The 25421-nt window shown below is 53.3% G+C and overlaps 8 protein-coding genes across 8 annotated transcripts; 5 read left to right on the top strand and 3 right to left on the bottom strand.

Moving 5' to 3' along the window:
• Window positions 1-327: 327 nt before the first annotated feature.
• Window positions 328-6865, top strand: VIB1 (heterokaryon incompatibility protein). The gene is given in 4 exon segments (XM_062876686.1): window positions 328-1038; window positions 1050-4384; window positions 4447-4824; window positions 4887-6865. 3 exon segments carry the CDS (start codon window positions 3522-3524, stop codon window positions 5713-5715), a joined length of 2070 nt encoding a protein of 689 aa, XP_062735306.1. The 5' UTR covers window positions 328-1038; window positions 1050-3521; the 3' UTR covers window positions 5716-6865.
• A 1455-nt stretch (window positions 6866-8320) lies between these two features.
• On the bottom strand, window positions 8321-9297 carry QC761_209460 (uncharacterized protein). The gene is made up of 2 exons (XM_062876685.1): window positions 8869-9297; window positions 8321-8815 (listed from the first exon to the last, which is right to left on the bottom strand). The coding sequence occupies exons 1-2, from the start codon at window positions 8943-8945 to the stop codon at window positions 8473-8475; spliced, it is 420 nt and encodes a 139-aa protein (XP_062735305.1). The 5' UTR covers window positions 8946-9297; the 3' UTR covers window positions 8321-8472.
• QC761_209450 (uncharacterized protein) lies at window positions 9268-10910 on the top strand. Its single transcript, XM_062876684.1, has 2 exons — window positions 9268-9830; window positions 9892-10910. The coding sequence occupies exons 1-2, from the start codon at window positions 9788-9790 to the stop codon at window positions 10401-10403; spliced, it is 555 nt and encodes a 184-aa protein (XP_062735304.1). The 5' UTR covers window positions 9268-9787; the 3' UTR covers window positions 10404-10910.
• A 117-nt stretch (window positions 10911-11027) lies between these two features.
• FAR11 (Factor arrest protein 11) lies at window positions 11028-15065 on the top strand. The gene is made up of 4 exons (XM_062876683.1): window positions 11028-12340; window positions 12400-13623; window positions 13680-13809; window positions 13868-15065. Exons 1-4 carry the CDS (start codon window positions 11254-11256, stop codon window positions 14919-14921), a joined length of 3495 nt encoding a protein of 1164 aa, XP_062735303.1. The 5' UTR covers window positions 11028-11253; the 3' UTR covers window positions 14922-15065.
• A 507-nt stretch (window positions 15066-15572) lies between these two features.
• Window positions 15573-20244, bottom strand: QC761_209430 (uncharacterized protein). Its single transcript, XM_062876682.1, has 3 exons — window positions 19048-20244; window positions 18323-18968; window positions 15573-18216 (listed from the first exon to the last, which is right to left on the bottom strand). The coding sequence occupies exons 2-3, from the start codon at window positions 18466-18468 to the stop codon at window positions 16167-16169; spliced, it is 2196 nt and encodes a 731-aa protein (XP_062735302.1). The 5' UTR covers window positions 18469-18968; window positions 19048-20244; the 3' UTR covers window positions 15573-16166.
• Window positions 20245-21662: 1418 nt separating this feature from the next.
• On the top strand, window positions 21663-23757 carry RIT1 (tRNA A64-2'-O-ribosylphosphate transferase; the record flags this gene model as incomplete). The annotated part of the gene is made up of 3 exons (XM_062876681.1): window positions 21663-22494; window positions 22632-22666; window positions 22736-23757. Exons 1-3 carry the CDS (start codon window positions 22160-22162, stop codon window positions 23755-23757), a joined length of 1392 nt encoding a protein of 463 aa, XP_062735301.1. The 5' UTR covers window positions 21663-22159.
• A 25-nt stretch (window positions 23758-23782) lies between these two features.
• Window positions 23783-25342, bottom strand: QC761_0041620 (uncharacterized protein). Its single transcript, XM_062872366.1, has 2 exons — window positions 24648-25342; window positions 23783-24589 (listed from the first exon to the last, which is right to left on the bottom strand). The coding sequence occupies exons 1-2, from the start codon at window positions 24660-24662 to the stop codon at window positions 23858-23860; spliced, it is 747 nt and encodes a 248-aa protein (XP_062735299.1). The 5' UTR covers window positions 24663-25342; the 3' UTR covers window positions 23783-23857.
• On the top strand, window positions 23846-24514 carry QC761_0041630 (uncharacterized protein; the record flags this gene model as incomplete). Its single annotated transcript, XM_062872367.1, has 2 exons — window positions 23846-24172; window positions 24320-24514. 2 exons carry the CDS (start codon window positions 23846-23848, stop codon window positions 24512-24514), a joined length of 522 nt encoding a protein of 173 aa, XP_062735300.1.
• Window positions 25343-25421: the final 79 nt, after the last annotated feature.

Here is a 25421-nt window from a genome sequence, read left to right as displayed (position 1 = left end):
AAGACTGTCGCACTTGGTAGCTCGGCAGGTCAGATCGTGTTCAGAAAATGGCCGCTGGTTCCTGGCTTACCCCGATGCAATCGTGATTGTAACGTTCGCCAATGCATGGAGTCGACGACAGTGTTGCAACCGACAGCCACCACCACGGCAATGACCGGGTGCGCTCGGTGCGCTCTGCGACCTTTTGGCGCCCCTCTGCCCCTCAGGGTGCTTCCGCTTCCGCTCGACCAAGAGGAGAAAAGAGAGAAAAAAGTTAAAATCCTGATGGACAAGCCAGCGCCGTCCGACAGCAACTCCAACCCCCCCACCTTGCATCTAGCGTTGGACCGAAGACCGTTGAACAAGACTTTTGACTGATCGGGATCGGGGTTGTTTGTTGTTTGTGAGCAAGTGACATGTCAAAAAGGTGAGAAGCAGCTACGCGTCGATACCTATATAGTAGACATACTCACCGGTGACAGGAGAGGAAACTGAGAAGCTGTAGTAAAGGTAGGTAGGTATAATTATGACACTGCCTGAATACAGATTGTTCTGTGTAAGACAACATTGCAGCGAGGAAGGCGCACCCGTTCAACCACCGACTCAACCATTGGAAGGCATCACCCACACACCCACACCTTTTTGACCTGTCACCCCTCCACTATTTCTTTTTTAGAAACACCACTGGGCTTCTCACTCGCTTTCGACATCCTATTCCCCAGCCTGCGTGCGATGCAATTTAAAATACATTAAATACCACACCTGGGAGATGCACATGTGGCTTCGGGATACCAGCTTACGACCTCCTTACGACGACCTCCATCAAGATCAGATTCTGCTGCTGCCTCTCTGCCAGCTCGAGGACAGCAGGTGGCTTGGAAGCAGTGACTTTCCCCCATTCGACCATCTGGCTGGATATTGCAGCAGTAGGTGGTGGTCGAGTTCCACCGCACGGAGATCGAGATAGCGCGGACGAGCTCGTCTGCCGCCCTCCCTGTCACGACACATATGCACGATACAGCAAGGACTAAGGAGCTGGCCTCCGAGCATCACTGAGAGGTTGCTGAGAGGTTGCTGAGCTGTTGCCAATCCGGCCCACCTGCTCCAATCATAGCCAGCCTCCTGTCGGCCATGCGGTTCTAGCCACGGCTCGCATTTGAAATGGCATGACCGCTCCTCTCCCATAACTTATCGCCATGGCCTTTGCGCCCAAGCCGGGTGCCAGGCACCAAGTTCCCTTTCGGGAATGTCGTCAAGCGGCGCCGTTTTCCCACCTCCGCATTTTGCTGCTACTGCTATGGCGGCTTTCCGGATGGTCCCTGTGCTGCACTACAACCAGATCGGGCCATGCGGCATGGCCGGGGTTACCCAGTCGTCTGCTCCTAGACTCGAGTGCACCTCCTGACAAGAAGAGAGAGGCCATCACGAAGAAATTATATCACTGATCATGGTCGCCGAACCACCTACCGGATGGCGGACGAGAAGAAACCCAAGACCCGTAACCTGCATCTCGCCGCCACACACAAGTCCCCGAAGTGACACCTCCTTTCTGATATACCATCTTGCTGTCGAGTCCTTCGCCGACTATATGCCTCGTCCGCTGATCACTTCTTGTGCGTCCTTCCTGCCCGAGCAGCAGCAGCCAGCCAGAGACACTGCAATGCAGGCGGTTGCAAAAGATTCGACGTGCCTCGGTCCACTGCGGGCCCAGGCACTTTGCTCTCCCGCTGCCCATTGTTGCCCATCACTCATCCTCTGCTCAGGACCTCGCGGCCGTCGCGGTCGTGATCAAATGACAAAGCGATGCGATATCCACAGCAAGCGTCCGAGGCGGTTTCTTTATGTTGCTGCTGATTTCGTTTAAAATCCTCTGCCAATTGTGAGGTGTCAAAGGGCGTCCACAACGGTGGCCAAGAGGTATAAAAGGCCTGATATTGCATCTGTCGTCCCTCTTTTCGGCGGACGGGCAGCGCGCGAGAATGCAAGCAAGGAGCAGCAGCAGCAACACCCAGCACTGGAGGGGAACTGGGGAGGAGGGGATGGAGGGGGTGGGCAGGACAGGGCAGGGGTGTGTAATTGTGTTTTCCATCTCGAGCCGAGCTGACTGGGGTCCACCGGGGGGCGCTCTGGTTCGCCCTCTCCACCCCGGTCGAGAGCAATCTCGTGAACCGAGTTTTTTACCCCCCTCCTCGACAAGAGACCATTCCCTTCTGAAGAAGCAGTAGCAGAAAGGCCCTTCGCCGGCGCGTTTATTACCCAACGGTCTTCTAGAAAATTGCGGGTCGCTAGCTGTTCGCCCAGAGTCCTCGGAGGATTCCTGGCCTAATCAGATCCCCCTGTTCGCTCGGCCGACAAGGTCGACAACCGGGGGCCCTCTCCTACCCTGGCCTTGGATTGGACGGAGGAGGGGCCGAGGGGGTGCTTGCCGTCTTGTCCGCTCCTCCATCCCCTCTGATCGTTTGGCTTGGCCAGATGTGCCCCCCCGTGTATCCATTCAGACCCCATGCGCCATCCGTCCAAACACCCACCCACAAGTTCTGTGCCCGCGGGTCATCCCCCGAAAGAGATAGCCCACAGTTATTCCGAGAAAAACGTTGTGCGTCAATGGGTGGTAGGGGGCTGTTGATATGTGTATTTCTCTTCCCGCTCGGCAGACAGGTGGTGCAGGACAAGGGGGGGGGGCATATCAAGTAAGTACCTAAGCAGAATGATGCACCTCAAGGTCCTCATACCTCTCTGATCACTCACTTGCCCTCCTCCTCCTACCGGCCCCGTACCTCCACCCCTCCTTCAAACCTAAGTGGGGACCGCTGGTGGACACAGCAAAGACCGCGTGAAGTTGCTTGTGCGGACCTGTTGACGGCCCCCTGTTTGGGCAGGTGGGCAAGATTAAGGGAATCGGATGTATGCTCTGTTTTCTCTGCTATTTCATCGCATGTATAGCAAGCTACACCTCAAGCAGCTAGAAGGCATATCAGAGGCTTCAAGGAGGGCGTGGTAAAATAGCAAAGCCTGTCCTTGAGCTTCTGGGACGGTATCTTGCCCCATCTCGACTAGCAGGGGAATTCGGGCTTGCCTGCCAGATCGCCCCGTTCCTCACCCTCCTTCCCTGTATGGTTGGAGCACCTTTTCGCGCGACGGGCCCTGCAAGCGTTGTTAAACAGTTCTCCCTACCATCCCATCCTTGAAGGCGCCAGGGTATGCTTGGCCTCGCCTCTGTCCCTTGTCGCCCCCGGGGCATTGCCGAAGCCTCTTGTTCTCATAAAACGGTTCCCCTCCACCTCCTGGCCGTATTGGCTCGTACATACATATACATACACGCTGCCCTGCAACCTTGCTGTGGGCTGTCATCCCATCCTTTACCACCACTTTGTTGTTGATCATCCACCGACATCCCCATCGGCATCATTGCAAGAAGGACCTGTGAAGCGGGACTTGACTCTACGAGGCAGGTGTTGTTCTTCTCTTTGTCTGTTTGGTAATCTGGGTGGGGGCTGCTGCGGAGAACTCTGGGCTGCATCTAGGGGAACAGGCAGATTCCCATGTCAGCCACGGCGACATACACGATGGCAGAGCTGAGGGCTGAGACTCAACACGGTAGCCTCTGGTCCAACTATGGAAATCCCGTTCAGATGACGGGCAGATTCAATCCTCAAGATCCATCCGTACCGCCACCAGCACCATCGCATCTTGTGCGTCCTAGAAGTCGCCAGCACACCATGGACTACCCGCAATATCACCACCCCCGGCCCGGCCAGGAAGAGGGCGACGGATACGACCGGTACCCGCACCCATCTCTGATGAACATCCCCAGCATCAACAGCCTCAAAAGGCCATACTCCCAGGTTGACCAGGCGCCCTATACCGAGATGGTCCAGGACCTGCGGGAGGACTACAAGCCCTCCAACCACGACCAGAAACTTTTGTCGTTCAAGAAAGTGGGGGACAAGCACACCATCGTCGACGCGAAGGGACGGATGCACGAAATGGAGATTGACGCCCAGCTCCACGGCATGTTCTTCCTGTCCGAATTTCCCTCGGCTGCGGGTGACGGCAACGTGTTGAACGCCGAGTTGACGTGCTATCGGCGCAACTTGTTCCAGATCAGCGGCAGCCTTTGCTTCCCACAGGTCCCATTATCGGTGCTTTTGGAGTCTGGCGAGACCAGCCAGATCAAGAATATGGAAGTCAGCATTTCCGCCATCGAGTCTGTCGATGGACACCCAGTCCGGTTGATCGTGATCCCATGGAAGACACCGCCACCAAACTCGCCTGAGGTAAACCAGGCCCCAGACCAGGAGCCGCCCAATCTTCCCTTGATTCCATGGGCGGAGGACGAGGATGACACAAGTGGCGAACACTACGCTATCTACCCGATCGGATGGCGCCGTCTCCAGTTCAGAATGTGAGTTGGGGAGCAGCAACACTGTTGTAAACATGGGAATGAGTCACTAACCAGGTTGCCAGAGCCACGGCGAACAACGGCCGACGGAAGGAGCTGCAACAGCATTTCGTGTTGCACCTCAAGCTTCACGGAACTTTGGCAAACGGGCAAAAGCTCGTCCTCTCCGAGCTGACAACGGCACCCATTGTGGTGAGAGGCAGAAGTCCGCGCAACTTCCAGGCCAGAAAGGAGATTCCTTTGTTGGGATCTAGTGCCGGCTCGCGGGGCCAGACTCTTGTTGAGACTGGCCAGGGAATCGTCGCCCAGGCGGTTGTTCTCAACAAGCCGCCACACGATGCCAGACCTCGCATCTCGAGCTTGGACGGACACGTTCCCAGGGGAGCCTTTACCTTTACTGCTCCGAAGCAAATGCCGCAGAGCCCGATGCAGATGCGGTCAAAGTACGTCCCGGTCCCTTCTCCATTTCTGTTTACAAATAAAACTTGCTGACAAGTCAAACTAGCTCTTATCCCACCACATGGAATCCTTCGAGCCAGGTGTCGATGCCACACAACCCAGGTTCAGCGACATACCCTACCGCGACAATGCCATCCGAGCCCTACCCGAAGCTGCCGCTTTCTGGCGCGCCTAGCTACACAGCTGAGCCTCAGGAGATACCCATCCAGCAGACATCGATGCCATCCGTTCAGCTCTCCCTTGTCTCGCAAGATCAACAGCCACCACCGATCCGAACTCAGTTCGCTACCTACGTGCAAGCAACCTCCGCGCCACCACATTTGTCCCTGTCGACGACCGCCGATAACTCGCTCAACGTGCCCCGATATGTCGACAGCAACCCCCGGCCATCAAAGTCGCCGCGTCATGCGAGCCACCAGTCGGTAACCTCTTCCATTTCAAACGATACAGCCCCAGGAGAGTACCGTTACGGCCCCCCTCAATCAGCCTACGCGGCGAACGACATGAGCCCACAGTCACAGCACCCATCAAGTGCTCAGGGTGGACCTTCTCAATACGGAGCGCCATCGCAAGAGAACAACACTTCAGCGCCTTCGTCGGCCACAGCTCCCAACGCACCGCCGCCCAGAGACTATTTCCCCTCTTCGCAGAGCTGGACCACCACGGCGGGCGAACCTTCAGCATCAAGCGTCTCATACAACAATGGTAGTTCCGACAGGCCCTACGCGTTCCCGAGCGTGAAGCCCGAGTCGCATCAGCACGGCCACCAGCAACAGCAACACCCTCACCCCCCTCCACCCCCAGGCTCTCATTCTTCCGGGGCCCCCGGAGGCGTTTACGGCGGGGTTGGACATTATGCCTGGAATGCCACTTGAAGATAACTACGGTTCAAGGAACCATAATTAACTATCGACGGGGCTCGAGGCGCTAGACATGTACATTAGACGCCACACCACACCTACGCTCCTTTCACTACCCACTTCGAGTCACTCAGGACGTATCCAATCACCATTTCAGGAAAATCTCTTGATTGAGGAGGACAGAGCACATGGGAACAACAGCATCCGCGAAAAATGAGATCTCAACAACTCACCCGGACTGGATCGTGATACCTTTGCAATTATTCACGAATAATGCTGTCAGGCTCATCAAAAAGGGGAAGGGGGGAGCATTTCGTATTTTTGGCAATGGTTTGGGGTTCTGGTTTGGCAAAATTTGGTTCGCATTTCACAAACAACACCGGCCTTTGGTGGGTGGGGGGTGTATTGTTATTTATTTTGCTGTTTTCTTTCTGGCTTTGCTTTGCTCTTTTCTTGACCGGATATCCCCTCTGTTGTTCTTGTTGTTTTGTTTTGGACTTGGTTTGCAATCGCACACATCATTTTTTTGGACCGCATTTTACCCTCTCATATATTTTGTCATTGTGTTTTTTTTTATGTTAGGATCGATACCACACCCCTTTTTTTTTAACTTCTATCATCATTTTGCTATATTATCTATCTTTTACTACACAACCCCTCTATTTCGTTCGTTGCGAAGGCGGATGTTTCGAACGAGGACCAATCACCACTACATATCAGACGCACAAATGTCTATCTCGTTATTCTGGTCCGCTGTTCTGTCCGCCCTCCTCACGGTTTATTATCTATACGCTTCCCAAAAGAAGGGCGATGACAGTTGGGAGGTGGAAAGGGGGAAAGCACTCTCAGCTTCCGAGGAAGCTGTCGGGCTTGCTCAAAACTCACTTGTACATAAACATATATATATGGATCAGGCAAGTCCGAGAAGAAAACACGTACTACTCGAGGGCGACAACAACAAGCCGGCCGCCGCGTGCGCGAATTCGCAGAGAAATATATTACCAAAATTTTGGATCAATTGTTTTGTTTATTATGGGGAGGTGCTTGATGTTGTTGCATGAATGAGCGACTTTGAAACAGGAAATACTCCGTACTGGAGCCGCATAGTTGCCCAATTAAGACCAAACATTGGGAAACATTGGGAGACAAAAAATAGCAACACGGCATAATTCCGAGGAAACAAAAAGATTTACGGTAGTTGGGCAGTGACGGACGAGATGACTGAAAGAAGATGGGTTTTCCGTTTGAGATTTGTTGACTCCCAAATGCACGGCGTTTCCAGGTTGGTCAGGTAAGGTATACCCCTATCCCGTGGGCGGATTTCGGACTGCGGTCCTCCGAACATGGATGTCAGTCAGGCATCGAGCATGGTCCGTTTTTTTTCAGCTGGGGGACTAGGTACGGTAGGGAAAAAAAAGAGGCCGCAGCTTGGGGTTGGGTTGGGAAGGCATGTTAGGTAGGTATGTATGTTTCGATAGTCATGTCCGATCTCGGGCTATGGTTTTTGTTTTTCTTCACATCACCTGCTCAAAAACAGATCGATCAGTTCGTGCAGAGACAGAAACAAAAGACAAAAAAAGTTCGGATGAACGGCTTTGCTTGCTTGCTTGCTTGGGCATTGACCTCCCGCCCGTCTTAGTTACACGCCCCCTATGTACACTATCTGCAGGAAAAGAGAAACATTGTTTACACACAGACCTTCTCCTTTTGTGTTTCCTTGTCAAATTTCACGGGGAGTTGAGTCAAACTTGTCAATGGAGAGACAGGGAAAAAAAGCCGTTTTAATGCAACGTTGTGGGGGATTGGCCGCTGACATAAACCGTTGAGTTGAAAGTTGGTTGGTTGAGTTATAGCACGGGCTTAATGAATCGGAGTTAAGATCTGGGGTGGGTAGGAGAGAGGTACGAGGGAACGGGAGCTTGGGCCATATCATGGATGGTTGTATCGTGATGGTGCTAACGACGGACCTGACCTGACCTGACGGGGTTTATCGGTGATGGTTTGGGTAAGTGGGGATTGGTAGTGGAAGTGGAGGTTGATGAGGGAGGTTTGATGAGGCATGTGACTGTGTGGAAGAGAAGTTGCTGGAGATGGATGGGTGTTGAAAAGGTAGGGAACCCTAACCCAGGTGTGAGACATGCTGTTCTGTTGGTTGATCGCAAGGCAGCTGAAGGTCATTGGACGAAGCAATCGAATTGAATTGAGATATGCTAGGCCTCCTGATGGGTGAGTATGGAAAGGGTCTGGCTCCATGAGCAAGCTTGCTCATCATCAAGCCCTGAGTAAACTAGATGGCGATGCAAGTTTAGATGTAACAGGGCGTCTTCATTATTGACGTGTCACACTCAAAGCCCATGTAGAGTGCCTGACTTTGAAGTTTTTTGATAGTCGAGATGCCAAAGCGTCGATGTTACGAAGCGAGGGGTAGCCGGTGATCTGTGAGGCTCTGGACAGTCTTTTCCGCAAGAACCGGGCGGGCAAGCTTTTATCCCCAACTTTCCATCGCTGGTAGGAACCAGTTTCCTCCGCTTCCTCGATGACTTGCTCGTGAGACTCGACCAAAATAAGCAAGCCACGAAAACATACCACTACACCAGACACAGCGGCATCTTCATAGAGATGCCTTTTATTTATCTCTTCCATTGCCTCATATGATACAATCCTCCCCGCTCTTCACTTTCCATGCCGTACTCATACACATCTCTCGTGTGCCCTCCATGTGGGTATCTTCCCCTTTTGCCTCCTTCTCCCCCATTCTGCCGACACCCCAGCTTAAGCACTCAACCTCCTTCTGCCTGCTGCCCTTCTCCTCGCAATTGTCTTCCTCCCGTTCTTGGTCTTGATCCTGCTCAAGAACCCGTGTCTCCTTTTCTGGATCAGGCGACTGGCGTTGGCCATTGTTGGGCGGGGTCCGCAACGGACTTGCATCGACTGCATCGCCGGGTTGGAGGAGATGGAGGTGGAAGAGATCAAATCGAGGACTCCTTCGGCCCCACTGCTAGGTGATTGTTGCTGGAGGATAGGTCCCCGGGACAGAAGGGTCTGAGATGGGGCGCGAAAAGCGGAGGGTGTGGGTGCAAGGGTTGGGCGGAGGGTTGGGAGGGAGGAGAAGGATCTAAGGGAGGGTTAGTATTTGGTGGGGGAGTTATAGAGGGGAGGAGGATATACCTGGCGGTGCACCTAGGAACAGAGGCGGTTGGCCGGAGCGCCGTCCTGAGGAGGGATGATACGGTTATTCTGACCATTTTGGCGGTTACAGAGGGGCTGAGAAATGGGGTTGGAGGCTGGGGCAGCCGAATTGACCGAACTCAATCGTTGCCGCCGTCGTCGGGGTGTCGCGCGTGGTGAGGACCTGCCGGGATATGTCCGGCCGAAAGTTTTGGGAGGTTGGGCAAGCAAGCTTGGCTTCGGACCGTCTGACAGGTGGTGAACGGCTGTGGCAGCTGGTGCGTGAAGCTTTGCGGCTCAGAAGCTGGAGTGGGGCTGTGGGACAGCTGACGTTGGAACAAGGCTGCCGTCGCCAAGAATATTTACACTTTTCACCTGGAGCACCACAGCCTCGCTCACAATTGTTTCTGCTCGACCTTGATATTCTTCCACCGGAGCAAAACTAGGCAGAAAACTTCAACCTTCACCTGATTCACGAAGTCACAAGGCCAATTACGGCTTGATTGGAACCTACTTTTTGAGGCGCAACTCTGCCAGTTTCACTCGCTTGCCTTTTGTCCCCCTCCATCACTTCTCCATCAACTGTCTGCTCACTTTCGCGACCTTCATCCCCAACATCAACCGTTCGCTTGGCGACCAAAGTGACCACTTTTCGCAACCTCCTCGTTAGCAAAGCTATTTCTGAACAGCGCATCACGACAGTCCAATACTTCTTTTCTCTGTCTTGCAGCCTCTTCGCGCGACAATCCGACTCAAGCAACTTGAACCATCTTATCTCGCGCGCAAACCTCATCGAGAACCTCGCCAGCACAAGTCGCAACTCGCAACTCGCAACGGTCAAGCACGCATCTGCGATTCACCCCTCAAGGATCATTCAAGCATCGCTCAAATTACCTCCCCCATCAATCAAGCACGCACAATGACTTACGTCGATGATACCAACACTCGGCAAGCCGCTGATGGTCCGTGACTAATCCCCGTCAAACCTAAGGGCCGAACCACCTTTCTAACATGATTTTTCAGCTGCTTCAAAGTTCGTCAGCTGGTACTACAGCCAAATCAATGAGGGAAAGGGCGTCAGCCAGTCCTACGTGACCAACAATGACACCTACAAGAACGCCGGCCACCCCCCTGCCGACATCTGCGTCAACGGCCTAGTCTGCCCCACCCCAGAAGAATGGGAGAAGATTCTTGCCCAGCAGCGCGAAGCCCCCAAAGCCACCAACGACAAGAAACACGTCAGCTACGTCGTCGACACCTTTGATGCGCACGTCATCAACGCCGATTACCGCTTTGGTGCCACTCAGAACCTGATCGATATTCACGGGCCTAACGACGGCGTGAGGATGATGATCATGGTCAATGTCTCTGGTACGGTCTACTTCGGAGTCAGCAAGAGGAGCAACGAGGAGTACTCGGTCAAGCAGCATTTCAACGATGTATTTATTTTGGTGCCGAACTGGGATTCGCTGGCCAAGCAGTCGAAGTATGGGAAGAGGTTTCTGATTGCTAGCCAGACGTACAGGGCTTACTAGAATTGAGTTCTGGGCGCGAGGTTGAGGGCTTTCGAGGGTGGTGGCTAAAGGGCGATCAGAGACTGGTGGAGCAAGGGCAAGATTTCCGTTTCAGGATTGGGGGTTGGGAGTGCTTTTGGCAAAGGCATGAACAGCTGATGATGAACGATACAAACAATAAAGAGCTGTAAGTGGGGGGTCTGGGAAGCGAGAGCGGAGGAAGTAAAGCATGGAGGATCAAACATGGATGGAACAGTAGAAGGGACATAATCGGATTCTAGGGATACTTGGGAAGGGAGATTTTATGTGAGAAGGAAAGATTGGGATCATTGAGAGGGGCATGCATAGCGGAATAAGGAAGCGTTCGGGTTTTTGTTCTCTTTGGCACTACTGTTCCTTTTTGATTTTTTGTCTTGTATGATTGTACTGGCGTCACGGGAAAAAGAAAAGGGTATACCACGTTGCGGAGTTGAGGATTGTTTGAAAGATGCTCTATAATAAAAAACTGCACCCTTTTCTGCTGATGAATATCAATGAAGTTGATGTGAACAAGGGATCATGCAGTGTCCCACTTTTGATTAGATTGTAAATGACCCACTTCCCGCCATTAGTACACCAACACTCTGGGTCCTGCCGCCCAAGGCTGAACACTAAGAGCTTCCCTCCTCGTCCGACGTCAACGTTCCGTGACACGAAATCAAAAGATTATTTGTACTTTCAACACCTCCGACGAAACTAGATTACGCAGCCATTTCAAAACACTCGCTATTATTCAATTAATCCCGCACGAAAAATGACAGTACCCCTCGCAACTTCTTGACCGCCGAACCATTCATAGCTTCTGTGGGGAGCTTCCAGACGAAACGATATCATGAACTCACTCTGGCCATCCCGTGCCTCGGGCGCTGCGAATGACGCATCCAAGAAAGGAAAAGAAGCATCGCAGCCACCTGCAGCTGAGCCACCAGCTCAAAAAACAGGAGTCGACCAAGATGGCACGGTCGACGCCAGCGCTGCTGGCCCCGCCAACACATCAAAACCACCCCCTCCTCCTCCCACATCCCTGGCCAAGCGCCCCCTCCTCGTCCGTAACCAACAACCCTCAGCACCTTCCATTCCCCCAGCTGTCCCCTCTGGCCCCGCACCACCGATTCCAAACACAGCTAACAGCAACGAGACCAATGATGCCTCTCAACCGCAGCAGCAGCAGGGTCAACAATCCCAGCAGCAGCAACAACAAAATGTCTCACCAAACGACTCACTTTCGTTGGCACAACTTAGACGAATTGTGAACGACTTCCCCAACAGAGAACCGATAGCCTACGACTACGAATACACCGACATGGGCCCCCTCGAGGAGGAAATCGACGAGTGGTTCATGTATAATTTCTGGCAGTGGGTTAGATTGAACGCTGCGAACAGGGCTTTTCACACGGCGTGGGGGAAGTACTTTGCCTCGCCCGAGTCTTCACCTACAGAAAGCCAGGCTCAGCCCCCGCCGGGATGGGATGAGGTGGATGTTTCGACACGAAAGGAGTTTATCACGAGTATTTTGGGGCATATCAAGCCGTTGAGCGATGATCAAGACGATAGGATGGTCAGAGGGGAGGCGATTGGGGCGGTGGTGTATCTTGTTCTGGGGCGGTGGACAGAGACGGTGACTGTTAGGAAGGTGGGGATGCTGAATGGGGTTGTGGAGGGGAAGTGCAAGAGTGCGGCTACGAAGGTGCAGTTGGATGCTATGAAGGAGGGGGTGAGGGTGTTGGCGGAGTGTGGAGGAGTGGAGGTGATGTGGGATGCGCTGAGAGGGGCCTTTGAGCCGTTTTGGGCAGATGAGCCGCCGCAGAGTTTGCAGATGCAGGCGGAGGAGCTGATTCATTTGATGACGGTCATGTATGTCGTTATTCAGGTCACTCTGGAGGATTCGGCAGGGATGGAGGAGGTCAGGCCGAGGTTGCGTAAGTGCACCTTTTTTCTTGGTGAAGAAAAGGGAGACTGGTTGCTAACATGTTTGCAGTTGCCTTGAACCCCAACCTGGTGGACTTTCTCATGCTGGCGACGGCAAAGCTGAGGTGGGATGAGGCTGGGATTTTGCCACAGACTCAGATCTTCCTCTTGTTTTGGAAGTCAATATTGCTGGTGTTTGGTGGTATGAAGGAGCTTGCAGAGACGAAGAAGGCGACAAGCGAGAGGGAGATTAACGAAAAAGACATGGAACTGATTACGGCCTCGCCGTTGGACTACCACGTATTCCGACAGGAGATTACATCAAAATACCCAGCATACGTCCCGCCTCAGCCAGCAATTCCATTGGAAGCAGAGCACACATCATTACTACCTCACTTACCCAGTCACCCACCCCGAAACACCGCCCAAACTGGGATTATCTCCGGTCCTCCTAATCAGACGGGAGGAGGATCGATCCTTAACCAGCCCGTTCATATTGCGACACCAGCGCCATCACCACCCCCGAGCCCGGCAGCCGGTGGTAAGGGCGCAAAGAAACAAAACTACCAAACCAACCAGAATTTCCCTTTTATGTACCCACCGCTTGACGCGACTAGTAACAGCGCAGGTGGGAAAGGAGGAGCAGGGCTCCAGGATCTGCTGGTGGGGAGGAAGTGGGAAGGCAGCGATGTGCCAGCCTCGATCATGGAAGCAGGAGAACTCTTCTCTAAGAGAGTGCGTATGACGCGAGCTACTCGGCAACTGTGGGACGAGAGAGAGAAGTTTCTGAAAGAGGGCAGGGGCGGCTGCGAGGGAGCGGATGAGGATCTCATCGATGAGCTCGACCTTGACGAGTTGACGCTTGAAGAGAAGGAGGAACTGGGCTTGGTGAAGCCAGGAGACAAAGACGGAAAGGCGTCCAGATCAGGAGCGGATTATGGCCCCAGGGAGGTTGACGACAACACGAAGCGGCGGTTGGATGCAGTTGAAGAGTTTTACAAGGAGGCGCTGCCGCAGCTCCAGTCTGTGGTTGTGGTGTTGCTGAAGCAGGTTCTGGCCATTGCTAGTAACATGGTTATTGCCAGTCCTAATGGGCAGCAACAGGGTGGTGGTCCACCTGCCGGCCGGGCTAATGGGCCGAGCCAGGCGCCTGGGCCTAGTGGTGCCGGCGGGAAGGGACCTGATCCGGGTTCGCCCTCAGATGCAGATGTGGATGAGATGAGGAATCGGGAAATTGCTGCCAAGGCTGCCACGGGTATCCTGATTCTGTTGTTGAAGTGGCTGAAGCTCTCTCGTAAGTTCTTTGCAGGAGCGAGCATTTTGATGATAGTGTGCTAACATGGGCCTCAGACGTTCTAAAGTTCGAGTACTTGACACAGCTCCTGTTGGATTCTTGCTACATTCCGCTGGTACTCAAGTTGTTTGCTGTCCACGACGTACAGCAGGTTGTGGAAAATAAACTTGATCGTCTCGAGCATAGGTGTGTATATCTTCATTCTCTTGGTTGGAAGTGATAGGAAGCTGATATGGTAACATAGCTTCTTCTACTTCTGCGGCTCTCGGGCTGGCGTGATACCCCATCCGGGCATGCCTAACCCTACAGCTACAGAATTCGAGGATGTCGAGGAAGTCAGTGAGGAAGAGGACGACGCGGCCCCCCCGCCCATCAAACGTCGTCGATCACCAACAACCACACCTGATCAGCAAGGAGCGTCCCAAGACGCACAGCAATCGTTTGATGCACAACAGCAACAAGCACCCCCCACGCGCCCAGAAGTTGACGAGCTCGGCTACCCCGTCAACCCTCTCCCCAGCGAGCCCATCACGGACTTTTCGCGGCGAAACTTCTTTTGCCTGATCAACTATCTACGAATCATGCAAAAGATCTGCAAGAACAAGGCCCACCGGAATTTGCTGCTGGTGCAGTACAAGTCATCCCCCATCCTCCGCAAGACCCTGAAGGTTCCCCAGCAGGAACTACGGCTGTACACCCTTAAGCTCTTCAAAAACCAAGTCCCCTACTGCGGCCGCAAGTGGCGGCAGTCAAACATGCGGGTAATCACGGCGGTGTACCTTTACTGCCGCCCAGAACTGCGAGACGAATGGCTGGCCGGCTCCGATATCGACGCAGAGGTTGAGGAAGCCCTTCCGCTCGAACAGGCCCTGCGCAGTCTGACGCACTGGTTCAACGTGAGGAAGTACCCGGAGACGATGGCGGTTTTTGACCGGGAAAAGGGGAAGAGGGTGATGATGGAGAAGATTGAGCGGTCGTTCTTTATGAGGGAGATGGAGAAGCTTGATCCGGGAGGGGGGTTGGGGCTTGGGTTTGGGTTTGGGGGGGATGGGTTGATGATGGGGCCGGAGATGATGATGATGGGGGATGAGCAGATGGGTTATGGTTACATGATGCAGCAGGCGCAGATGCAGAGGGAGTTGCAGCAGCAGCAGAGTTATCAGCAGATGATGCATGCGCATCAGCAGCAGCAGTATCAGGGACAGGGGCAGGGACAGCAGCAGCAACAGCAGCAGGGTGGAGGGTGGGAGGGGGAGGGGGGACAACCCGGACAGGGGCAGGCTTGGGGGATGTCTTAGGGGAGAAAGAGTGTGTATAGGCGGATGATGGGGTCAGATGATGGGTAGTTCCTAGGCTGTCAGCGGTAGCTTTTTGATGGAAGAAGAGCGACTAATTTGATGGGATTCATCATCAACTTTGATCCAATAGTATATTTGTGCCGGTTGATAAATGGTAAAGCAAACGATCCAAGGCATGTCATATAACTATGTGGAAGGAGGGGGTGGGTTGGGAGCAAAAAGCTCACCTGTTTACCAGCTCGACCATTTGGCCGGTGCCGCTGTGGCCGGAGTGGGGCCGGGAAGGAATCTATATATCGCGGTTGCTCCTGCCCTTGTTGCTCAGGATGTGGAAGAGATAAGGTGAGGAAGGAGTGACTGCGGTAGACAAATAGCAGATCCCTTCCCTCACATCTCTCTGCCCAAACCTGGAGGAAAGCTCATCCCAAGTTGTTTCCTCATGAAAAGAGGCCGGCCACATTAAGATTCCCCCTTCCTGCCTTATTATTGAATATTTTCCTTCTATAAACCCACCAAGGAGTTGTTAGAAATGCAGCAAAAAAAAAAAAAAAAAAAAAAAAAAAAAAAAAAAAAAAAAAAAAAAAAAAAAAAAAGAAAAAGGGAAGGCCTCACGCGCCTGACGGGCATTTCCCCTTCCCTCAAGACAGACACGAAGAGTTCAATCACGGCCAAAGCAATCTAATTTGATCAAGATGAGTTGGTTTATTTAAATATCTTTCTCCTTCCAAGCGAAAAAAGACTAGAGCATCGTCGTTCTATTTTCCCATCCCGTCCCGCTAACTTCTTCAGATACCAGCTCTTCCAAAATGAACGGATTTGCTGGGAGACACACAACGGCAGTTCCCTGGCGATTTGTCTAACCCTCCTTGCCCCCAACACCAAACAACTATTCAACATTGGCAGTACAGAACGTCACCAAGTCAAGCTAGATAGGCAAAACAAAACAAAACACCCAGAATACACGCAAGGTCGTGAGATCCAATTGCTCGACCCATGCTCTCCTGTGTACCGTTTTCTGGAACCTCCCGTTTCCGTTTTCGTTCCCGCCCCCTTTTCCCCCATCACATACATGAAAAAACATCCTTTCAACAATGCGACAAGAAGCGAAACGAAGAAAAAAAAAAAAAAGAAAAGAAAAGAAAAAAAAGACCTCCTCTGTACAAGACTAGAGAGCACTTGTCCGGGTATATGAGAAAGTCGAGATATTCAAGAAGAGAAAAGCAAAAAGATAAACCCAAAATTCCATCACCACGTAATCCTCGTCACTTTCGTCCTCAAATCCGGTGTCCCCAGTCTGAGGTTTCGCGAGCCCAGTTGTATCGTAGCCGATCGGTCACGCAGGCTGAACTCGACTGCCCTGACCATAACGCGCTTCTCTGCCGGCACAATCTTTTTCGGTATCTGCACCGACAAAACACTGGGTGAAAGCGACGACTGTCGTGCATATCCATTCTGACTAGGCGGGCTGTCTGTGTACTCGAACCCAGGTTGAGGGCTGAGGCTCGATCGGCCTCCGCTGTATGTCGCAGAAGGCGGCGGCGTCAAAGAACTGCCGCTTGTCGACGGACGGGGCGAGTACAGCTGTACAGGGCTCGAACCGGTGGGCGACGGAGCAAAATCACTGGGGGCAAACAAACCCTCTTCCTCTACCTCGGCGATCCACATCCCGATGCGTGCCGTCAGCTCGCTGTCCCACATGCCTTCTCTCCTGGCGCTGCTCCTCAGGAGCTGAATGGCCTGCCGTCGAAGGATGGGGTCACGGCACTTGGTCGCCACCACATACAACGGCGGGACGATACCCAGATCCGCGCTGAAGCTGGGCTTGATATGGCGTGCGGCGTATTCGTGGCCTCCAAAGATATCGGGTTCGCATCGGCTTTGGTGGTAACAGAATCTCTGATCTGGGCAACGCTTGGCTGCCGCTCTTCTTTCCTCGTCACCAACAACTTCCAGAGCGAGATCCACAATGTGCTTGAAATCCGGCATGAACTTGTCAAAGTGCAGCTCGCTGTCGGAAAATGTCATCATAAACAGAATACTACTCATGATCTGATGCATCTTCACTGCAGCAATGCATGCCTTTTCCTGGCTGCTCACGCCCGGTGCCGTTCTGGACTGAAGGATGTGTTCGAATGCATGAGCCCAGCCATCCATTTCCTTTTTGAAGCTCATACCGCGCTGCGCCAGCGTGGTTGGAAGGATGCCCATGACACCGTGTTGAGCCTCAACAAACATGGTCTCGGTGAAGCGGAAGATGCGCTCGACAAGGCGATCCCATACGATACGAGCTTCCTGCACAGTTGAGAATCGCTCTGGGACGGGGCCTTGGTCAGTTGAAATGGGCGAGCCGCCCTCAGAGCCTGGTGAGCTGGGGTCTTGGGCAGCCGCGGTCAGGCGGACGACATAGGGTTGTGGAAAATGGAAGGCCATGTCGTAGGATTTTGCTTGAATGGCTAGTCGAGTGAACATCTGAATGAGCTCTTCCTCCACCGGCTCCTCAGGCTTGGGTAAGAATGCCCGTCTCCGTTCCTGGCGGAGCTTCTCCAACAGTCGAAGCCCATTTTGGATTTGGACAATAGCTTGCTGGTGGTCGCCAACAAACGAGTCAAAGCATGCCAACAGCACGCTCGCCATCAGTCTCGTCCTGTTGGAGGACTCTGCTGAATCGGCCTTGATTAGCGCGCTCAGAGCGTTGGCGTACTGCCTGAAAGCCATCTCCCAGTGCCTCCTGGCACTATCATAGGGGCTGGCGTTTGAACTTGGTGACCCCGGCGGTGACTCGTTTGTTTTATCTAGAGTTTTGTACAAGGCTCCGAGAGCAACAACCGCATGCCGAATGGCGGATGCGCCATGGCATTCCTGCAGGACGCTTCGTGCCCAGAAGGCAGAGTCGAAGAAGCCTGAGAGTTCATTTGCCGTCCGCTCACGGAACAGCTGGAAATAGAGTCCTTCTTCGGCGGTGAATGGGATATTTATCGAGACGTTAATCGGCAAAACCGGCATGGTTGGCATTGGTGGCATGAACGTGTGAGGTGTTACTGGTGTAAGGGGGCTTGTGGTCCGCTTGAGCTGTTTGGCCACCCGTCGTGGGTGAGGCTGCAGTTGAATAGGATCGCGAACGGGTGGGGGAGCGGCCGCAATGGCACCGGCACCGGCAATTGGTTTTGGTGCAATTCTGATTTCTTCAAACGGTCTGGCGCTGCGCGGAGGGGGAGGATATCCGGAACAAATCTTTTTTGATCTCACGCAGTTGTAGCATTCTGGTCGAAGTTCGTCGCATTTGATCCTTCGTTGTCTGTGGAGAACAGGGGTCAGCGCCACCAACCAACAGACACAACAATATGCATCACCGGGAAGTTTGAAGCTCGTTGGCGGGATGACAGCGGGAGGATGTCCCTTACTTGCAGTTGTTACACCCCGTCTTGACCTTGGGTTTGCTGGTTCTCGCGCGCTTTGGCTTTTGCCCATCACCACCACCACCACCACCATTCGAAGCGCCATTTCCAGCTGGCGCAAAGACAGCGTGGACTGGCATCAGAGAAGCCATCGCGCTTGGCTTGTCAGAACCCTTGGGGCGCGTTGAGCTGTCACCTCTTGTAAATTACCTACACTGCCCACGTTGTTGTTCGATTGGCGGAGCCCTTGGTATAAGTCGTTCGGGCCGGCCTTTGATCGATGGAGTAAACAGGGAAGCTTGAGTTCGGACGGTGTTTGTATGGAGACAGGGAAGCCCCAGCTTTGCAGTCAACAATAAAACAAAGTGAAGGTGCGTGTGCAAGAGGAGAAATGGTCGAGCACCAGGGGAAAAGGGGATTAATGTTGGAGGTCAGCTCAAGGGCGCATCATTTCTGCTGGAAACGTCTTGTCGTGGAGACAGGCGGGTACAGCTTTGCTGCAAGACAGAACCTGAGCAAGGGGGTTGAGGGGGAGGGTGGGCGAGGCTCGTTAATAATGGGATATGAATGATACCTGCAGGCGACCACGGCTCGTTCAGGCCGCCGTTCAGCCCACTTTTTCTTGTCGTTCAGGGCATGCGGGCGGCCCGGGCTAGTGTCTGTCTCAGCGCCCAGGGTACCCTGCCGCTTCTCGCAAAGGGGGAGGGCTAGACTAAGGTAAAGGTAGGTACTTATATGTACCATGCATATTGCATCTCGATGGTTTTCTTTCGCACATCGATCTTGGAAAGTCCGAGAGAAACCAGTGCGTCAGTCCTATCGAGTGCTCCGAGCGAGGGCAAATAAGGCAAAGAATAGTAATAATGCCGACTTGTGTCCGCTGAACTCTTAGCTAGTCTGCGTGGCAAGCCGTCACACGGCTGCGATGCTCAACTCTATCGTCTCACCTTGGTGGCTGACGTTTGAGTTCGGGATTGGCTGATGCGGGTGTAATTGATTGCCGAAATAATCATCAGTGACGGTTCTTCGTTTATTACGTGATGGAATGTTTTGGAACAAGTCTTCCTCGATGGGAAGGAGCTCTGCCTGGAATTGGGGTCGAATGCAGACGCCACGCTCTGGACCCCGCCCGTTACCTTACCCTTCGACATCAGTATTGCATCAAGACAGCTGCACCGCGCCTCCACCAAAATCCCACGGGGTACGGGGGGACAGACGACGACGGTGATGACGCAGCGACCTCGTGCTACCAAAACACTACTGCCGTCCTCCCTCACCATCACCCGTTTGGGAACTTTCGCGTGTCCTCCATTTGTCAGAGACTGTCCTCCATTGACACTAGGTCCAGAGCCATCGTGTCCCGATTCACCACATACGTTATACTGGCCGCCAGCTCGAAGCTTTGCGCCGCTGGCTTGCTTGTCGAGCCTTGCTTTTCAGCCTGTCTTTTTAACAAAACGCCGGTGCGTTGATCCGAACCAGATACCGGCCGATATCATGGAGATAGGAACATGCCGTTGGAGGGGAAGGCGGGGAGGGATGGATGGCGGGGTCGACGAGCACGGTTCATACCTGAGTGGTACCTCTCTATGCTAAAGAAGAGCTTGCCCCTCCATTTCAGCCCTATGAGCAAGCCAACGACGCCCATGTTTGGGGTCGCCTTTGATGGTACCAATTGGCCGTAACCAACAACCACCAGCCGGTCGATCGATGCATGGCCATCCTGTCAAGACATTGAAAAATGACAATGACGGGCATTGGACAATCCTTGATGCAGAGCCGAGTGGCTTCTGCAAGTCGCGAGTTCAGCCCTACGCAGACGTGCGATTCGTGCGTCGACTCTTGCCTGATATCAAGGTCTCAGACTCATCCTCGTCGGACTTCATCTGAGCCACTCGATCTCCTATCGTCAGGTCCCTTTCAGTCGGGTGCGGGGGATATTTGCGCCGTCTGGTCCTCGAAAGTTGTGTCCCGATTTGGCAAGTCATATCAACATGTCGTCGGAGAGTTCCGGGGGTCGAGTCTCGTGAGATGCCATTCGCCGGCTGACTGGGAGAGTGAGACTTGAGACGGACCAGGTTATGCCGAGCCTCGAATCTCAGAATACTCAAAGGCAGGGTTAATCCAGATGGCCTCGATATCTCCCCGCAAAATGAAGTCACTGGTGCTCTTCAAACGGCTGGCTGCCTCAGTCTGAGATGCTGCGCCACATCTTCCAAGTGTGGAGGTGGCATTGCTGATTTGGGGGAGGTTTTTCCATGATGTGGGTGGTGTGGAAGCGGTGAGCCCTCCCACTGGTTTTTTTTTTAGAGAATAGCCATGAGGGCACAACCCGCGCCATGTGCCCTCGGGGGCGGCCAATACACTCCGTACTCAGAAATTTCAGAATTATCAAGCTAGCCGTCAACATCCCTCGTTCGTATCTTTCTCAAACCAAGAAGGGATTGGCATAAGCTTGATCACCGAAGAATGGTGGCCAAGAAGCGGGAAGTTTGCTTTTCTTCCTGTCGGTCTCTGCAAGGTGCTATCCATTGCATTTCGGCCCCTCTTCCCCAAGCTGACTCTGGAATCCGTTCTCAGATGTGGGGCAGGCTGTGCAAACATTCTGCCACCGAACGAACGGGGCCGTGCAAGCAGGTCCGTTATCTTGTTCGGAGCCGGTCTGCGGTCGTGCAGACGAGCGGTGAGGCCAAAGGCCGGCGATCCTCCGTGTATCACCAGGTAAACAGAGGAAAGACACACATTCGTATATCCGCCCATGCTTTGATCTGATGACTAAGCTACTTGCTAGGAGATATGTGTGTGGCTTAGACCTCAGTCACCATTCTCTCAGTCCGAACTAACTCAGCAGCTTCCTTATCTCCCCTGCTTGACCAAAATCGCTTCCCCATAGTCCAAGGAAAGATCCATTCCAGGCCCATGGGTTGTGTAAAATCACACAATGATAAGTGGCAGCCGGGTCCCGAATCATACTTGGCCAGCTCTGGGACGTGACTGGCCGCAGCTGGTTGAATCCTTCGCGTTCAAAACACACCACTGGTAGCCAGTCAGATCGCGGGGCCAGGTTTTGGGGTTTGCCCAGAGTTTTGAGCAAGCGTTTCTCGATGTTGCGCTGCTCCGTGTCCCCAACAATCCCATGTTTCAAACTCATTGCCTGACAAATGTGTAAATATGGGTTTCTCTTAGTGTTTCTTGTAAGTTATATCGTTGATCTGACGTTGACAACGAGATGATATTTTTGGCGCCAGAACCAAGAACTAGGCATCTGGTCGGTAACCCCGATGGTTCACCTCGGCAAGTCTCGAGCTTTGGCTGCTGCTGATGGCCTCGGGAGGCCACCAAGCCTATTTGATGACCGAAGAAGCTTGGAAGCCTTCGATCGTGCAACGTAGCTAGCGGGCCGTTGTGTGCAACAGTCCTATTATCGGCCGGTTGAATCTGATATACCCTCTACCGCGAGGCTACGCTCTGTGGTCGTCATGAACAATATCCTGGAATTTGATCTGGCATACGCGGCCTGTGCTATTGTCAAGCATCAGGTCTACTCACCGGTTGTTATTCATTCTCTACCGTGAGCAATCTCGCACCTCGGACTCGAAGTGAAGAGCGGAACCTGGAAAAAGAAATGGAATGTTCCCCAGTTTATCTTCAGCCCTACGAGACAACGCTAACCGTCCCCGCTAAACGTGGAATTTTTAGCGCACCACGAACGGCCCAACCACAGCACCCCTTTCAAGCCCTGCGGGGGACGATCAAATCTGGTATCATCTTTGAGCTTCATTCCCTTTCGAGGTAATTTTATGAGAGCCACAACGCCAACAGCCCGGACAGGATTCTTCCATCATGGCTGCAGCAACCCCCACGCTGGCTGAGGTGATATTCCCCGAGCAGGCCAACCACAACTTTTCACGCATTCTCGGAGACCTCAAGCGCTCCAACCTTTCCATCACAAACCGGCTCAGATCGATCCAACACGACGCCTCTTTTGTCGAGAGTGTCGCCGATGCGTTGCAGCTGCCGTTGGTCGCGAATGAGCGCTGCGGGAGCTGGTATATCGATCCGGCCAGGAAGACAGCCTCTGCTTACTTCAAGAGCACAGATGGGCACACCGGCCAGTGGAAGTTTAGCACAAGGAGGATAAATCTGCATTTGCTGGGTGTAGTTGGGGAACATAATGGGTATGAATGTCTATCATGTATCTTTTTTTTTTTTTTTTTAAATTATTATCATGCGGCTACCCGTCCACGTTTACCAGCCAACTGAACTCGTCGGTTTGGGGGGCTCATGAACTAATCCGACGGCTACGTACCTGCAGGTGCATCATTGTTGACTCTACCCGGCGAGGCAAACGTGAGTTTTTGTTTCCATCCTTTGCATCCATCCACTCGCTGAAACAAAGTCTGACAGCACCCTGATCAGGACACCCAGACGCTCTAAGCAAAACAATCCCAACCTGGTGTGCAGTCCTCAACCGGGCCCTCTTCCCAGACATCCCCTCCTCACACACCCTCCACGTCCCACCAAACGCAGTCTCGGACTCGGAAGCCAGTCAAATCTCAGCCCGGCTCCCGGACTTTGTCGAGTCTTTTCGCTCACTCAAAATCGACCTCGCACCTCTCAGGGCCCAGCTGAAGAAACCGCTCCGCCCGTTCTGGATAACCCAAGACGACGCCCTCGACCTTGCATTCTCCGAAGACTTCCACCCAGTAGTCTGCTGCACCAGCTCCCGAAGAGTCACCGGAACAGAGCTTGGTGAGGGCGGGTACATCCAGGGAGCAGGAGACGACACGGAGAACTGGGCGCTAGGTCTGACGGCGCAGATTTGGTGGAAGCACAAGGATGAGTTAGCCTCCACACCAGAGAGTGACCTCCCCGAGCTTATCGAGAGGCTCGTGGCCGAGGAAGGGCCCGCCGGTGATTCCGCCGGGCAAGTGAGAAGAGTTGCTCCGGGGATCTATGTAGGCACCCTCGAAGCGGCCGACGCTCAACTTGCGACCCCGGGGACGTGTGTAGTCAGCTTGCTGCCCAAGACAACCCCTCAGGATTCTTGGGTCAAGTCGTCTTCTCATATCGAGGTTGGGTTGGGGAAGAGCAAGGCTGCCAGTAGGCTGTTGAGAGATGCTCTGCCAAGGATCTGTGAGTTTGCATCTCGTTTTCTGTGCGAGACAAAACCAGACGAGGAAGGCACAGTGCCTGAGAAGAGGTTCGTTATACTCTGCGGGTCAGGAAAAGATCTCTCGGTAGGCGTCGCTCTAGCTCTCTACTGTTGGTGTTTTGACGCCGAGGGAAACATTTGGTCAGCAAGTGACCAAAGGGACTCCTTCACCAAGACTGCCATCCGGGTCAAGCTAGGGCACATCATGACCACAGTCCCCGACGCAAACCCCGGCAGAGCCACCCTCCAAAGCGTAAACAGTTACTTGATGGACTGGCGAAAGTGAACAAATTTATCATCAACTAAAGCTCCCTGTATCTCTCTAGACCTGCATCATCTATCCTCTAACCCACCCCTCTCTCTTTCTACCCCACATGTCGTCCACTCTAAAGCTCGCCCTTCTGAATCCTCTCCAACACCCCCTCAAACTCACTCCAATCCCTCATCACCACCACCGCCCCCGCCTCAGTCAACACCTGTGTCATGTGCTCCTTCTCCTCCTCCGGATAAGGCCCAACATACCCCACCACCTTAATTCCCGCCCTCGTCCCGCTCAACGTCCCCGACTTGCTGTCCTCAACAGCAATACACTCCTCCGCCCTCTTCCCCATGACCTTCATCGCATGCAGATAAATCGCCGGATCAGGCTTGCTCGTCGGCACCGGCAGGCTCGTCGCCGCACTATAAACATCCTCCCCAAAGTACTTATCCTGCCCAACCTTTTCCACACTCGCCTTTACCCTCCTCAAGGCACTCGAGCTAACAACAGCAAGCTTGTATTTCCCCTCCTTTGCGAGCTTCTCCAACACCGCATCAACCCCGACGCAGGGGACGAGTTTCTCCTTTAGCTTGGCGATGACGACGTCTTCCTCGCGGCGGACGTAGTCGTCGAGTTCGGCGTCGGTCATGGAGAAGTTGTAGCGCTTCTGGAGGGAGACCATCATGCCGCGGAAGTTTTGGCCGACGAATTCTGTGATGAGGGAGGGGCCGGTGAAGGGCTGGGGGAGGGGGACGGATTTGGTGGCGGCGATTTCATTGATTAGGTCGGCGCAGCCTTCGAAGGCTAGGTCTTCGGATAGGACTAGGGTGTTGTCGCAGTCGAGGAGGATGGTTGTTATCTGGGGGGAGGGGGGTTAGCTACCGTGAGAATGGGGGGTGGGCGGGGGAAAGGAATACCTTTTGGGAAGACATTTTGACGGTTGTTTGGGTGGTAGTGGTTGGAGCGGGGGAAAAAAGTGAGGTTATTCAGAGTGGACAGAGAGGGTTCGTCTGAGAGTGATTGGGGTTGTTGTTTTGTTCGGGAAAGATTCGGCCGAGAGCTTATCAAACAGAGAGTCTAATAATCCACAGGACGGGCAACAAAGTTAAAAGACGTAGGTGGCAGGTACACTTGGCTGGCTGGAAGAAGCTTATCTCCCTCTACTTTCCAATTTTGACTTTCGAGAAAGATGAAGAAGAAAGAGGCGAAAAACCTCCCGAGGGGGAAAGCACGTGTTCTTTTTATTTCCCAGAATCTAGGTATTCCGCCCAGTTGGACCCCTTTCCACCCGATCCTTGGCCCCCCCTCTTGGAATAGCAGCACGCGGTCTTCCCCTCTCGCATTTTGGAAGCGGAATCAAAACCAATTCAATTGAAACCAACAAACGAGGGGCAGAGTTCAATTCGCGGGCCGTTATGGTTGAACCACCCTACCCCTCTGTCGATCATGTCGTCATGGTGGCCCTTGCCCAGACCGATTCATCCCTGGAAAATTGGGCCGAAACAGGGGACCTTTTCTCTCGGCTAAGATATCGTGGGTGCGCTAAATTTAGGGGTATCCTCACGCTGGGGGTGTAGATTCCGATCTGGTGGTTGATGGGGATTGTAAATAGCTGTCATAAGAAAAGAAAGCCATGATTGATGATGCTGAACTCAATTGTTATGTCTTTTCAAATAAAATTCTACCACAAG

This window comes from Podospora bellae-mahoneyi, chromosome 2 (assembly GCF_035222275.1).
Source record: "Podospora bellae-mahoneyi strain CBS 112042 chromosome 2, whole genome shotgun sequence".
In the NCBI taxonomy this organism is placed as follows: domain Eukaryota; kingdom Fungi; phylum Ascomycota; class Sordariomycetes; order Sordariales; family Podosporaceae; genus Podospora; species Podospora bellae-mahoneyi.
Note: the sequence above shows the minus strand (reverse complement) of the source record. Positions and strands in the feature narration are given on the sequence as shown.

Bases quoted from the DNA above. Each gene is read 5' to 3' on its own strand.
- VIB1 (XM_062876686.1), top strand. From the start codon at position 3,522: ATGTCAGCCACGGCGACATACACGATGGCAGAGCTGAGGGCTGAGACT. The intron at 4,385-4,446 runs GTGAGTTGGGGA...CCAGGTTGCCAG, and splicing joins CGCCGTCTCCAGTTCAGAAT to AGCCACGGCGAACAACGGCC. The intron at 4,825-4,886 runs GTACGTCCCGGT...AAGTCAAACTAG, and splicing joins CCGATGCAGATGCGGTCAAA to CTCTTATCCCACCACATGGA.
- QC761_209460 (XM_062876685.1), bottom strand. From the start codon at position 8,945: ATGGTCAGAATAACCGTATCATCCCTCCTCAGGACGGCGCTCCGGCCA. The intron at 8,816-8,868 runs GTATATCCTCCT...ACCCTCCCTTAG, and splicing joins GTTCCTAGGTGCACCGCCAG to ATCCTTCTCCTCCCTCCCAA.
- QC761_209450 (XM_062876684.1), top strand. From the start codon at position 9,788: ATGACTTACGTCGATGATACCAACACTCGGCAAGCCGCTGATG. The intron at 9,831-9,891 runs GTCCGTGACTAA...ATGATTTTTCAG, and splicing joins CACTCGGCAAGCCGCTGATG to CTGCTTCAAAGTTCGTCAGC.
- FAR11 (XM_062876683.1), top strand. From the start codon at position 11,254: ATGAACTCACTCTGGCCATCCCGTGCCTCGGGCGCTGCGAATGACGCA. The intron at 12,341-12,399 runs GTAAGTGCACCT...ACATGTTTGCAG, and splicing joins GGAGGTCAGGCCGAGGTTGC to TTGCCTTGAACCCCAACCTG. The intron at 13,624-13,679 runs GTAAGTTCTTTG...CATGGGCCTCAG, and splicing joins GAAGTGGCTGAAGCTCTCTC to ACGTTCTAAAGTTCGAGTAC.
- QC761_209430 (XM_062876682.1), bottom strand. From the start codon at position 18,468: ATGGCTTCTCTGATGCCAGTCCACGCTGTCTTTGCGCCAGCTGGAAAT. The intron at 18,217-18,322 runs GTAAGGGACATC...TGTTCTCCACAG, and splicing joins ACGGGGTGTAACAACTGCAA to ACAACGAAGGATCAAATGCG.